General features: G+C 48.8%; 1 protein-coding gene across 15 annotated transcripts in view; it reads left to right on the top strand.

The window, feature by feature from the left end:
• TNXB (tenascin XB) overlaps nt 1–14,091 on the top strand; it is a 743,838-nt gene that overhangs the window by 409,916 nt on the left and 319,831 nt on the right. For all 15 annotated transcript variants that reach the window (XM_086924531.1, XM_086924530.1, XM_086924535.1 and 12 more), the window contains exons 4-5: nt 2,435–2,550; nt 13,383–13,536. In XM_086924531.1, coding sequence (XP_086780657.1) covers nt 2,435–2,550; nt 13,383–13,536 — 270 coding nt within the window. The remainder of the gene's footprint in view (nt 1–2,434; nt 2,551–13,382; nt 13,537–14,091) is intronic.

Genomic DNA, 14,091 nt, shown 5'->3' with positions numbered 1-14,091 from the left:
TGTATCACTTGTCAACCGTTTCTGTAGAGCAAACCTAGGACTGGTTTGAGTTGAGTGTGTTGTTGTTCTGACACTATGAGCAGGTCCGTGAACCAGAGCTGTCTCAGCCACGGCAAGGCTATCAGGATGATCCAGCTTCCGGCTTTCGTTTCACCTTGTTTAGTATTCGTGGGATTAAAGGTATTGGCAGGAAAGCATACGCGAATATGCCTGTCGAATACATCTGAAGTGCATTTCCACAGTATCCCTTGTACAGGCATCTGCTTGTGTAATGTCGACACTTTTTGTTTGTTGGAGTTGGTTGATGCAATAACGGTTCTCTTTCCGGTGCCCCAGCTTGCCCCATTTTTGAAGGTATTGTTTCCTTAGAGGTAATCCTCCAATGATAGTCCTGCAACATAATGCGAAGATCCACCACCAAAACTATGGAGATTTACATTGTAGGTTCCTGTGATTGTTGCGCCTCAAAGGCATCATCATATAGGTCATATTCTAGGAATTATTCATGAGTCTTCTCTTTTCTTTCTCTGTCCTTAAATAAAATCACCTTCCATGTATCTAGATTCCTGCTGTTCACCATCATCTGAGTCTTGACACTTTATATGGAGATGAGACAGGCTTGTGGTGTCTCCAAAAAATCCATTATCATCATCATCACCTTCTCCTTTGTCCCCCATTTCAAGAAGGTGCACTGGTGGCAACAGTGAATCCTTGCTAGGTGAGTTGAGCTCTGGCCTCAGAACTGGTTTGGCGATGGTGCCGCAGGCGAAGAAAGTGGTCTCTTTTTCAGCTGTGTCGTTTTCCCGGTCTGAGGAAGCGTCCTCGTCGAAGCTGCCATTGTTGCATCTGTCAACTGTGTTGTCGATGGCACAGGTATGATCTGCGACAATGAAGGTCCCATCGTCGAAAATCTTGCCTTTCGACGAAGATGTCAGCGAAACTACATTTACTGTTAACGAAGCCGTAGACACCATGATCATAGGCGTCATCGATGTAGCCATCCTCGTCGTCGAATGTGCTGTCTGTGGTTTAATCAGTGAATTTCTGGGACTTGCCAGATTTCTCTGGGGCAGGTTTCCTGATGTCGGTGGAGGCTAATGCCAGTCAAAAGGTGTTGATGGCTCAGATATTGATGCTTTTTCCACTTTATTTCTCATTGGGTCTTGGATAAGTGGCCTTTTCCACATTGGCTTGCTCTGATCTGCCTTTTTCTGGGTCTTATTTGGCAGTCCAGTTAGGTCTTTTTCATTTCTTTCTTTATTTAGAGACTACTTCACATTAAGGGAGGGTCCTTCATCTCTAGAATTTCCTCTGAAGCCAAAATAAAAGCCTTGCTTCTCTATCTTTGAGGGTCTTGGCTAAAAACGTTCTGAAGTATTTGTAGTCTTTGGGTTTATGGTGGGGGTGCAGGCAGTACAGAGGATCTTCACAGAAGAGGCTCCTCTACCTACAGGTCTTACATGAGCGAAAGAAACCCATTTTTGATGCTTCTTACATGGTCGTCGATTCTATTTAATTATATAGTAAAGGTCAGATAAATATTTAAGTTCCCCTGGAGGTCACTAGTTTACAAAGTCAGGGTCTGATGAGGAAAAAATTGAGCATAGCTCAGGGAGACTCCCTACCCACGATGTGTGATACGAAATCTATAGTGTGAAGTCACTGCACAAGAGGAAAACGGTGCAAGCTCTGCTCTGATTGACTGAGCTTTTGGTTATGTACAAAATGATGTGGCTTGCTACTTAGTCCTATGGAGATATGATATTATAGTCTATCTAAATAGAACATTTTATGCTACTAGTTATATTTACAGGTGGACTTCCACAATGGCTATGGGGAAGATTCAAGCATGTGAATCTATGAAAGATTCAATACTGGAGAAACAGTGAACCAGTTAGTGTTGGGTAGTGGATATCGAAAATATTAGAGTAGAAATCAAAAATGTCAGACAGTGGAATTGTGAGAGTGGAATCATGAAGTGACAGTGCAAAAAAGAGGTGTCAGCAGGTGAAACAGTAATGCGAGTGGCAAGAGATGTTACAAATCGGAGAAAAGAAATGTCCAGAGGGGAAACAAAATCTCACAGACCGAAAGTCAGGATGTGTCAGACATTAGAAATAAGAAGAGTCAGAGTGGAAATAGCAAGTGACATAGAGTGCACTCCGTGAGTATCAACGAGTGAAAACAAAAAGTTTTACAGTGAGGAAAGGAGTAGAGTGGATGCAATAACTGTCAGAGAATGGGAGCAGAACGTGCTAGACAGGCAGTGCAAATGGGAAGTGTTAGGTTTTGGAGACAGAAAGCAATACAAAGTGAAAGTATAAGTGGAAGCAACAATTTTGAGAGTGGACCTGGGCAAAAAAAGAAAGTGTTAATGTTGTATTTTGTTTCCTGGAAAGTTCTACTGCTCTGAAAGTAATGTTGTTTCTTGCAGAGGTACCAGCAGTGCGGGACTTTCGGATGAGAGTTCGGGACGAGACGTCTGTAATCATGGAGTGGGAGCGTCCAACAATTCCAGTGGATGGTTTTGAGATCTCCTTCCGCCCTACGGTAATTATTTGTGTTTGCAGAACCTAAAAGTAGAGTTATAAATGGTTGTGCTTGAGTAGGCTGATTGAGGTCTGTGAAACAGCATTCAGTTACATGAAATTCCCGTTTGCCTATCAAGGAATAAAAATGGCATTTGAACTGAGAACTGCCTGGTTCTGGAAGTTCGTGTGGTTTTCCCTATTTAAACTAGGCCTAGCGAGAACCACAAGAACAGGCCGGTTTGTAGGTACTCTGACCCCATCCACTCACCTCTTTCAGTAACCTCAAGAAGGCCGCCACTTTCCCACTCCTACCTAGGACTTCAATTCAATAGTAAAAGTTAATCATGTAGTGATAGCAAACTTACAACCTTATTCAATGCCATAAACATATTATCTGATACTATTAAGTCTCTTTCCAAGGAAATGAACCAATACAATCTCTAAATAGAACTCAGTGTAATGTATGATCTTAAATTCACTATTTTAATCCTGTACAGAAAGAACAAATCAATGTGTTCCCAGAGTTAATAGCTTGGCCTGTTCAGGCAGAATGACCCATTTCTGCAAACTGAAGAAATTAACACCTTAAAGACTGAATATCACTCCAAATAATGTAGGAATTAGACCCTAAAATTAATAAAGATACAGTAACATCTGTTGATTCCAAAAAGTGGCATATACTCCCTCAGTCTCAAAACATATAGATGGGACTTCCCTAAACTGGCTTTTCAAGCAAAACCAGAGAACACAGAAACAATGTCGATATCCCTTTATTCCTTACCCATTATACATGTACTGCCTACAAGTTACAGTGTTACTTCATCACAGCAGACCCGCTGTCAACCACAAGTTAGGGATAACTTACTCAATCTTGGATATAGACCTAGAGCTCATGCTCCTGACTGAGACATGGACATGGAAGGCAAGAAAACTACAACCCCAGTTTGGACTTACTGACCCCACCTGACATTGCTATTGATGGTCTGGATGGGAACGAAAATCTAGTGCCAGAGTGGCTTTAGTACATAAAAGGTCAACTACCAGTAGACAGATAGGGGCAGAATAATTTCCCACATTTCAGTGCTTCACTCTAGACATAAAATTAGGCTTCAGAATTGCCAATCAGGAGCAGGCGTTAAAGGCTGAAGCTTGACTCAAATTCACAAATATTATTTAAAATGTTCAATACCTCACACTCCACCCCAAAGAATTAGAAGGCTTGATCATAGACCAGGGTCATTTGTGCTAACCCTGAAGCACTGTGAAGACTGGCCACCCATGAAGGCAGCCGCGGTCGGTATTGGGAGTACCTGTCGGGCGGTGACATGGGGAGGGGTAGGGGTAGGGGGAGGGGTAGTATTCTATGGATTATGGAGGTTTACAGGTAAGTAAACATATAAATACATAAAACAAACTTTGTTGCGTGCGCTGCATCGCATTTGGGGATGCAGTGCATGCAACAAAATTAGTTTTATTTATTTATATGTTTACTTACCTGTAAACCTCCGTAATCCATAGATTACTGCCTCCCACCCTGCCCCTCCCCCACCCCAGGTCACCGCCTGACAGGTACTCCCACTACCGACCGCGGCTGCATGGACTCACTTACAGGATAAAGGCCAGGCCCTGCGTCCAACCCCTGGTGTGGAAGGCCGAAGGCTATGCACAGTGGTTATTGAGCGCATGCATGGCCAGGCTGCATTCCATGTCTAGCTCTCAAGCCCCGAAGCGCATGACTGAGGTCGTGCACAGCAGGGTTGGGCGCCAGTGGCCTAGCAACAGGCCATGTGAAAAAAACCAATTTGCTTATGAGGCAGAGGCATAACAGTTATCAGAGTGCAGAATGGTGGGTGGTGCTAGTTATGGTGTGTGCTGTGTGCATTGTGCATAACAAACGCTTTTTCAGTTGTTTTGTATATTTGAGCAAGAACTATAACCCAGTTTTTTTGCTGTGTAATATAGCGTGAATTCAATTTATGCATAGATACACCAAGTTTATGGGACATCCAAGAATGGTTCTTAGTTATTTTTAGGGTTTGATAATTTATGCTACTTTTCATATTTTCTTGATTCCCTATTTCTTTTACTACTTTGCAGAATTTGCATAATGGGTATAAATTGTATGTGTACAGTGCTCAACCCCTCCTAGGCTTAGCACTTGCTATATAAAAATCACAGTAAATAAACATATTGCACCTAATACGTATAAATGGGTCCTAAGAGCATTCCTATTACTATGTTAAAATAATGTCAAGGTGATGGGGGCTGAGCTAGCTCCTCAGTGACTTAGCTCCAATTTCAGATGAGACCATTTCTCTCTGGTCTTTTAGAGTTCTCATTCTATATATTCAAGTGTTCAGTCTGTGATGCCATACATTTTAACTAATCTGTTGAGGGGACACGTAACTAATTGGCCAGGAACAGGGACGGATTGCTGTTGTTCCTCAGCGCTTTCACCGGGAGCCTGCGTCATCGTTGCTGCTAGCGGAACCCGCTCCGCGGGTCCCGCGTCGCCCTAGGACCTGGGCTGAAGACTTTCTTGCTGCAGATCGGGATAGAGGGCTGCGAGCGACGGGGTGTGGACTCCGTTTCCCAGGAGCCCAAGGGAAACCCCGAGCCCGTGTCACCTGGGCTGCTCTCCCTCATCGTCCCGCCCCCTGCCTCTGGGTCGAGATAAAGTGCCCCGCGAGATCTTAGAACGCGGGACACGTAACTAATTGGCCAGGAACAGGGACGGATTGCTGTTGTTCCTCAGCGCTTTCACCGGGAGCCTGCGTCATCGTTGCTGCTAGCGGAACCCGCTCCGCGGGTCCCGCGTCGCCCTAGGACCTGGGCTGAAGACTTTCTTGCTGCAGATCGGGATAGAGGGCTGCGAGCGACGGGGTGTGGACTCCGTTTCCCAGAAGCCCAAGGGAAACCCCGAGCCCGTGTCACCTGGGCTGCTCTCCCTCATCGTCCCGCCCCCTGCCTCTGGGTCGAGATAAAGTGCCCCGCGAGATCTTAGAACGCGGGACACGTAACTAATTGGCCAGGAACAGGGACGGATTGCTGTTGTTCCTCAGCGCTTTCACCGGGAGCCTGCGTCATCGTTGCTGCTAGCGGAACCCGCTCCGCGGGTCCCGCGTCGCCCTAGGACCTGGGCTGAAGACTTTCTTGCTGCAGATCGGGATAGAGGGCTGCGAGCGACGGGGTGTGGACTCCGTTTCCCAGGAGCCCAAGGGAAACCCCGAGCCCGTGTCACCTGGGCTGCTCTCCCTCATCGTCCCGCCCCCTGCCTCTGGGTCGAGATAAAGTGCCCCGCGAGATCTTAGAACGCGGGACACGTAACTAATTGGCCAGGAACAGGGACGGATTGCTGTTGTTCCTCAGCGCTTTCACCGGGAGCCTGCGTCATCGTTGCTGCTAGCGGAACCCGCTCCGCGGGTCCCGCGTCGCCCTAGGACCTGGGCTGAAGACTTTCTTGCTGCAGATCGGGATAGAGGGCTGCGAGCGACGGGGTGTGGACTCCGTTTCCCAGGAGCCCAAGGGAAACCCCGAGCCCGTGTCACCTGGGCTGCTCTCCCTCATCGTCCCGCCCCCTGCCTCTGGGTCGAGATAAAGTGCCCCGCGAGATCTTAGAACGCGGGACACGTAACTAATTGGCCAGGAACAGGGACGGATTGCTGTTGTTCCTCAGCGCTTTCACCGGGAGCCTGCGTCATCGTTGCTGCTAGCGGAACCCGCTCCGCGGGTCCCGCGTCGCCCTAGGACCTGGGCTGAAGACTTTCTTGCTGCAGATCGGGATAGAGGGCTGCGAGCGACGGGGTGTGGACTCCGTTTCCCAGGAGCCCAAGGGAAACCCCGAGCCCGTGTCACCTGGGCTGCTCTCCCTCATCGTCCCGCCCCCTGCCTCTGGGTCGAGATAAAGTGCCCCGCGAGATCTTAGAACGCGGGACACGTAACTAATTGGCCAGGAACAGGGACGGATTGCTGTTGTTCCTCAGCGCTTTCACCGGGAGCCTGCGTCATCGTTGCTGCTAGCGGAACCCGCTCCGCGGGTCCCGCGTCGCCCTAGGACCTGGGCTGAAGACTTTCTTGCTGCAGATCGGGATAGAGGGCTGCGAGCGACGGGGTGTGGACTCCGTTTCCCAGGAGCCCAAGGGAAACCCCGAGCCCGTGTCACCTGGGCTGCTCTCCCTCATCGTCCCGCCCCCTGCCTCTGGGTCGAGATAAAGTGCCCCGCGAGATCTTAGAACGCGGGACACGTAACTAATTGGCCAGGAACAGGGACGGATTGCTGTTGTTCCTCAGCGCTTTCACCGGGAGCCTGCGTCATCGTTGCTGCTAGCGGAACCCGCTTCGCGGGTCCCGCGTCGCCCTAGGACCTGGGCTGAAGACTTTCTTGCTGCAGATCGGGATAGAGGGCTGCGAGCGACGGGGTGTGGACTCCGTTTCCCAGGAGCCCAAGGGAAACCCCGAGCCCGTGTCACCTGGGCTGCTCTCCCTCATCGTCCCGCCCCCTGCCTCTGGGTCGAGATAAAGTGCCCCGCGAGATCTTAGAACGCGGGACACGTAACTAATTGGCCAGGAACAGGGACGGATTGCTGTTGTTCCTCAGCGCTTTCACCGGGAGCCTGCGTCATCGTTGCTGCTAGCGGAACCCGCTCCGCGGGTCCCGCGTCGCCCTAGGACCTGGGCTGAAGACTTTCTTGCTGCAGATCGGGATAGAGGGCTGCGAGCGACGGGGTGTGGACTCCGTTTCCCAGGAGCCCAAGGGAAACCCCGAGCCCGTGTCACCTGGGCTGCTCTCCCTCATCGTCCCGCCCCCTGCCTCTGGGTCGAGATAAAGTGCCCCGCGAGATCTTAGAACGCGGGACACGTAACTAATTGGCCAGGAACAGGGACGGATTGCTGTTGTTCCTCAGCGCTTTCACCGGGAGCCTGCGTCATCGTTGCTGCTAGCGGAACCCGCTCCGCGGGTCCCGCGTCGCCCTAGGACCTGGGCTGAAGACTTTCTTGCTGCAGATCGGGATAGAGGGCTGCGAGCGACGGGGTGTGGACTCCGTTTCCCAGGAGCCCAAGGGAAACCCCGAGCCCGTGTCACCTGGGCTGCTCTCCCTCATCGTCCCGCCCCCTCACCTAACTGGTGGAAGCGGCCAATATCAACTGTAGAGCCCTGCTGCGCGGGAGCGCGCGGGAGCGCCCGGGGCGAAGCCCGGGCAAAGGGCGGGCCCTCTGAGGCCCTCGTAGGCCAGAGCAGGCCGGGCTGGGCCCACTCTCTAAAACTCTTTCCGTAGGCTTGTGTTACAGGTTAGTTAATGGCTACTCTACCTGTTGGGGGGTCACCTGGGAAGAAGGGCAAACTTCGCAATGGGTCTCTAGACAATTACTTTCCCAAGGTACTGTCCGAGGGGGAGAAGGAATTGACCATGGCTGAACGCAGGGCTGAGCGGAGGCGTTCAATTGAAAGCTTGAAAAACAGATCCTTTCTTGACTCTGCGTCTGTATCCTTGTTCACCGAGGGGGACTTAATTGACCTTGGGAGGGAAACCGTTAGTCAAGAAGGCTTCCCACTTTTACTGCGTGACTGCACATCTTCACCCGGTATGTCCCTTGATCCTATAGTGATTGACCCCCCTACTCAGATCCCTCCTGCCCCCCTGAAGCTTAAATCACTGAAAGCCAAGCAACTAGTGGTTGCACAGATACACGGACCACCACCAAATAAAAAAAGGAGGAAATTAAGGGCGGGAAAAGGCAAAGTTAAAATTTCACATTTAGACTTTGGCAAAGGCCCTAAATTATCTTCACCGCATGTAAGGGCAACCATGGAAGTTGCAACTGCTGTAACACCCGAGGCATTACCATTGGTGGCTACTCCGCTTGTGGAGGTCCCCAATACAGCAGGTTAAGATAACAGTCAGGGGCCCTTACTTATAAACTCATCGACTCCTCCTCCACCTGCAGGGGATTTCGAACTTTTACTGAGGTCTCTGTTGTTACCCGTGATTGAGAGTCTTAGGAAAGTCGAAAATAGATTGGCCCTAGTAGAGGCTGCCTTAAATAGTATGGCCACGGTGACCAGGGCTCAGGGGAGTGGGGGAACACAACTAATACCTTGTACTGGGGTCTCGTCTATCGAGACTGTAATACCCCCAGTAGTTACCCCCGCTGCTCTACTCCAGCCGTCTAAACAGTCGTCTCAGCATCAGGGAAAGACGGCGCCTGCTATTCATAAAGAAAATCCTACAATGACCCCCATCATTTCTGTAGCAGGGACAGAAGGTGGCGCCAAAAAGCCATTGACAAAGGCTCCCCCAGTAATTAGTAGCGAGAGACAGGGGGAAGGGGGACGTCCTAGAGGTCCTTTAACTAGGGTACCTCAAGTGGAAATTCCACCCCAGGCGGTGCCCTATGTAGTAGTTATGACCGGGGTTCCTCCATTAGCAGACAATAAGAAGGAAGGTTATGGCCAATTGAAAAATAAAATAATCCGTTGGCTGAGGACATTCAGGCCTATAGCCCCAAATGTGGATGGAGATATTGTACATGTTAGAAGGCTCCCGTGGTTGGGTAACACTAGGAAAGACATTGACGGGGACCTAGTGGTGGTCAATTTTAGAGACCCCCGTGCAGTGGACTATATTTTAAACTGGCCATATGCAGGAGGAGGAAACTCTATTATACCTAGGCCCTTAACCTACTTTTACCCGAGGTCGGTTCCTTACCCCCCCAAACGTAGGGAAGAACCTTATGCCCCATGGCCCAAGCAGTTTGGTTATAATAGCACCCATCAGGTATTTGGCCAGCATCAGCTTTTCCCTAATGGTCAGTCTGGTTGGTTTACGGTTCCACAGAGTCATCACTCAAGCCACAATGGTGCAATGGAGCATCTCAGACCCTTCACCCCCTTAGATACTTTCAACAGGTTTTCGCAGCTCAGCGGTATGGAGGACTGCGATTGATGCTTACAGCCTATGGAGGAGGGAGGTGGTAGACATGGAGTGGATTCCCAGCAAATAGGAATTATTTGTGACAATTCCCAGGAGGTCACCACAGATGACCCTAATGTAATCCACTCGAATATGCCCCATTTTGATGCCCCGGATATGTCTATTGTTGTTGATTGTGCTGAACCCGACAGGCAACTTTGTAACAGCCACCAATCTAGAGGTGTGGGAATGGAGCCGGGGGGGGTGATCACGGAAGGGTACTCTCTAGTGCACAAGGGGTCTAGGGTAATAAATCTGATTTCCTGGAACGTAGCTGGGCTAAAAAGGAAACTAGACATTCCTGAATGGCATGAATTCATCGAGAAGTTCGATGTCTGCCTGTTCCAAGAAACTTGGTGTTTGATACCAATTGATAAATCTGGCTACACAACCTTCTTTTCCCCAGCGATAAGCAGAGGGAAAGGTAGACCAGCAGGAGGTCTTATAGTCTGGATAAGAACTGACCTAGATTGGGACATGGCCTCTAATGACACCCAGTGTAATGATTTAATGCACCTTTCTTCCAGGGGTCATATAGAGGGGATTAGGCTCGAACTTTTTAATGTGTACGCTAGAGGGGCTGTGGGGGATAATACATCGGCAACCATTTTGAGCCTTGATTCTGCTCTAGCTAATTGCCCTCCCTCAGCTAGAATTATGGTGGGTGGCGATTTTAATTGCACGTTCGAACCTCTTCTTGGTGATGACCCACTAGGTACTGAGGAGGACGACTCCAGGTGGTCTATCCCCCCCTTGACGGTACCCCCCATCCGGAAATGGTCTGCTAGGGCAATCCAACTGAACGCCCTCACTAGGGAGCACAAATTAAGAGCTCTTAATGGTAGGACCCGGTCTGATATATTAGGTGCATCGACTTTTAACAGGCTATCGGCCCCGTCCAGAATTGATTATATTCTAATGAGTGTTAGTATGTGGATGGACCTTATTGATATGGAGGTGGTACCCACCCAGGATAGCGACCATAATCCGCTTTGCTGCAAGTTTAAATGGGGAAAAACTAAAGAGAAAGGGATGAGTGCACCGCTGAAACTAACCAAAGAGATCATCCCCTACGAAAGCAATCGTAGATTGAAGTGGGACAAGGCTCAGCTAAATGCAGACCAACTAGAGACCATTAAATTTACTATCGAAGCCCTGTATAGGGACTTGGAAGCAATGGAGCGGGTGGTTGCTAGACCTCCGTGCCTTTCTTTACAACTAGATTCGGCATATAAAGGCACGATAGATCAAGTGAGTCTTTATTTCACCTCTAAAGGGAAATCCCGTAGATCTAATAGGTCGCCCCCCATATCCTGCAACCCATGGTATTCTACGGACTGCAGGGGGAAGAGGAAAAGTCTGTCAGTTGCCTTGCTCTCAAAGAATCCTACTCTGGTTAGAGCGGCCAGGAGGGAGTACTTGAGAGCAATTGCTCTGGCAAAGCGTGAGTGGGAGGAGGAGCACTGGAGGGAAATAACAGACGCCGTCAGCAGGAGGGACTCAACACTATTCTGGGATCTAATTAATAGAGCTAGACAGGGCAAATCCCAGCCATTAGCAACCCATATAACCTGCCAGCAATGGTTCAATCACTTTTCATCTCTGTATGGGGGCAGTGAAGATACATCTGGCCCTTTGGTTGCTTGTGGGGAGGGAAGGGAACCTGACGGGGAGACGGAGTGCTTATTTATGGCCTCCGAAGTAGTGGCAGCAATTAATCATCTGACGCCCAAAAAGGCAGCTGGGCCGGATGGGATCCCTGGGGACCTCTTGATTGCTGAACCCATAGCCTGGGCAAATTTAATAGCCACCATAATGAATTTGTTAGTAAAGGGACACCCCGTGCCAGATTCATGGAAGGGTGCCGAGGTGGTCACAGTGTACAAGAAGGGGGCAAGAGATGACCCTGCCAACTACCGACCGATTAGTCTGATAGACATAATCCAGAAAGTGGTTGGCAGGGTCATTATCGCCAGGGTAGGCGACTGGATGGAGGAGGAAGCCATCCTCTCTCATCTGCAGGCCGGATTTCGACAAAGGGTGGGCACGATGGATCAGGTCTTTCGGCTGTTTGGGATCTATTGGAAGGCAGTTACCATCAAGAAGGGGAGCCTATATATGGCCTTCATAGATCTCAAGACGGCCTTCGACCTGGTCCCCCGTGCTAAACTGTGGGAGATTCTGGAAGGTATGGGCTTTCCTGGCTCACTCTTAAGATTAATTGTAAGACTCCACGAGGGGACATACGCTAGGATTAGATGGGGTACACAGGGCCAACTGACAGATAGGGTACCTGTGAGGAGTGGAGTCCGTCAAGGGTGTGTCATGGCTCCGACTCTCTTCTCCTTGTTTGTGAATGGAGTGGTGGACCATCTGAGAGGAGAAGAGACAGATGCCCCAACCCTGGCGGGGGAAAAGATTCAGACCCTACTCTTTGCTGATGACACCTTACTGATAGCTAAGTCCCCGATAGGCCTGCACAAACTCCTGCAGCGTTTCTCCTCCTTTTGTACAGAGAGGGGCCTAACCATCAACACCACTAAAACCAAATTGATGGCCTTTTCACCCTCCAAAAATTTTAAAAACAACTTTCTGCTTAATGGGACTCCTTTGGAGTTGGTCGAGGCATTCGACTATTTAGGGATCCGGCTAAATAGCCGAATGACCTGGAAGGATCACTTAGCGAAAATGCTATTGGGCCACAAAAGAGTGTCGGGGGTGGTCTTACGAGAGCACCGGGCATCAATTAGCAAACCAGTGTCCCCGGTAATGGCCATCTACGATGGCCAGATACTCCCGGCTGCATTGTACGGCTCCGAATTATGGGGGTTCGACAATGTAAATGAGCTAACCTTAGCAGAAAATAAGTTTTTTAGAGATGTGGTGGCACTCCCTGTTTCCACTCCGCTTATCCCCTTGCGGTTAGACCTTGGTAGACGTGCCCTAAAGGATATAGTGAGGCTGCGACCATTGCTTTTTTGGGTTCGCCTGAGAAGGACTAAGGAGTTGGCCAAATACGCTGAGGTGCTGGACGAGCTAATTTTACTCGACTCTGGGTGTAAAATTGGCTGGTTGAAAAATTTGAGGCTATTGGTCTCCCAATTGGGTTTGAGAGATATTTGGGAGTCTCAAGCGCCCCCGCCCAAAATGGTTATCAAGAAAATATATTGGGATTGGGTTCAGGCTGAAGCATTACGTGGTATATCAGGGGGTTCACTTACAGAGTCCTTTCTGGAGTGTAAGAGTGCAAGGAAACTTGAACCCTTTTTTGACTTGATAACTAAGCCTCTAGACAGGTCCCTCTTTTTAAAATTAAGGTACGGTACCCTCCCGGTACGCGAATTTACTTCAAAATGGTCCAACCAGGGCGGCCTTTTGCGATCTTGTCCTGGTTGTGCGGCCCCTAAAGAGTCTGTGGCCCATCTTCTTTTTGCCTGCCCCGCGTATAAAGTGGCGCGGAAAAACTGGTTGAAACCAGTATGTAAAGGTCTGGGGATGAGGTGCCATCGCTCGGCATTACGAGTGATTACATCGGATCTATCATCTACCCCATTGATATGCGGGGTGGCAAAGTTTTTAGGTAGTGCCTGGATCATTAGAACAAGATCTTTGGGAATGATTGCAAGGCCTCTACCTACCTTGAGTGGAGTTGTTTGAAGCTGCTAAATCAGAGTACCTGGAGTATCTTTCTTGTCTGTGGTTTTATCAATTATGTCAGTGTTGAGTCGTATTTTAAGTATGGTCAACCGTTGTTGCTGCTAGTATAACTTGATGGAATGTATTTTAAAATGTATATTGTTGTCTTTTATGGTGATCAATTTACCGAATAAAGATTTATACAGTACAGTACAGTAATCTGTTGAGTCTGCTTCTCTTACAGAAGAAAGATGATGGGGTTCTCTCAAGCCGACTGAGGAGCACTGTTACTACATTCAACCAATCGGGACTAGTCCCAGGCGAGGAGTACTTGGTCACAATCTGGACTCAGAAGGACCAGACACTAGGACCAGAAACAACAAAGACTGTGACAACAAGTAAGGGCAGGTTCAGTATATAGTGTTAATTATATGATCTGTTAATCCTAGAGGCACTTTGAGAAAGGCGGTAGATTCTCTTCATCTGTTATTCTGCTGATGTTAGTGTACAAATAAATCAATGCTTGCATATTATTGAATTATTGAGGACTTGTAGTCACTGTATGTATATGTGTAAGAAAATGGTATTTCTAGAAGTCAAAGACATGCATAAGCTCAATGAGTGATAGGCGAGGTAGCTGGGTTGTAGACGGGTAATGCATACTGATGTAATGTTCTTTAAAGAGGTGAGTCTTCAACTCTTTCCGAAATTAAAACAAGATTGGGGCTGTCCTCATGGATAAGGGGATGTTAGTTATGTGTATTTTTATAGCACCCTATCAAGTGTGAGGGTATTCTCTTGGTTTTGCAGGTGTAAGAGAAGCTTCAAGGGTACTTACTAAAAAGTCAGATTTTCAGCATCTAGTGGCAATCAATAGGAGAGGAGGAGATTCTAATGTGGTGTTGGAGGCCGTTCAACACTTTCAGAGTATGGGACATGCTAGTGAGGCTCCG

The sequence above is a fragment of the Lissotriton vulgaris genome, chromosome 5 (genome assembly GCF_964263255.1).
Source record: "Lissotriton vulgaris chromosome 5, aLisVul1.2, whole genome shotgun sequence".
Taxonomy (NCBI): domain Eukaryota; kingdom Metazoa; phylum Chordata; class Amphibia; order Caudata; family Salamandridae; genus Lissotriton; species Lissotriton vulgaris.
The sequence above is the reverse complement of the archived record's forward strand: the minus strand, read 5'-3'. Positions and strand labels throughout refer to the sequence as shown.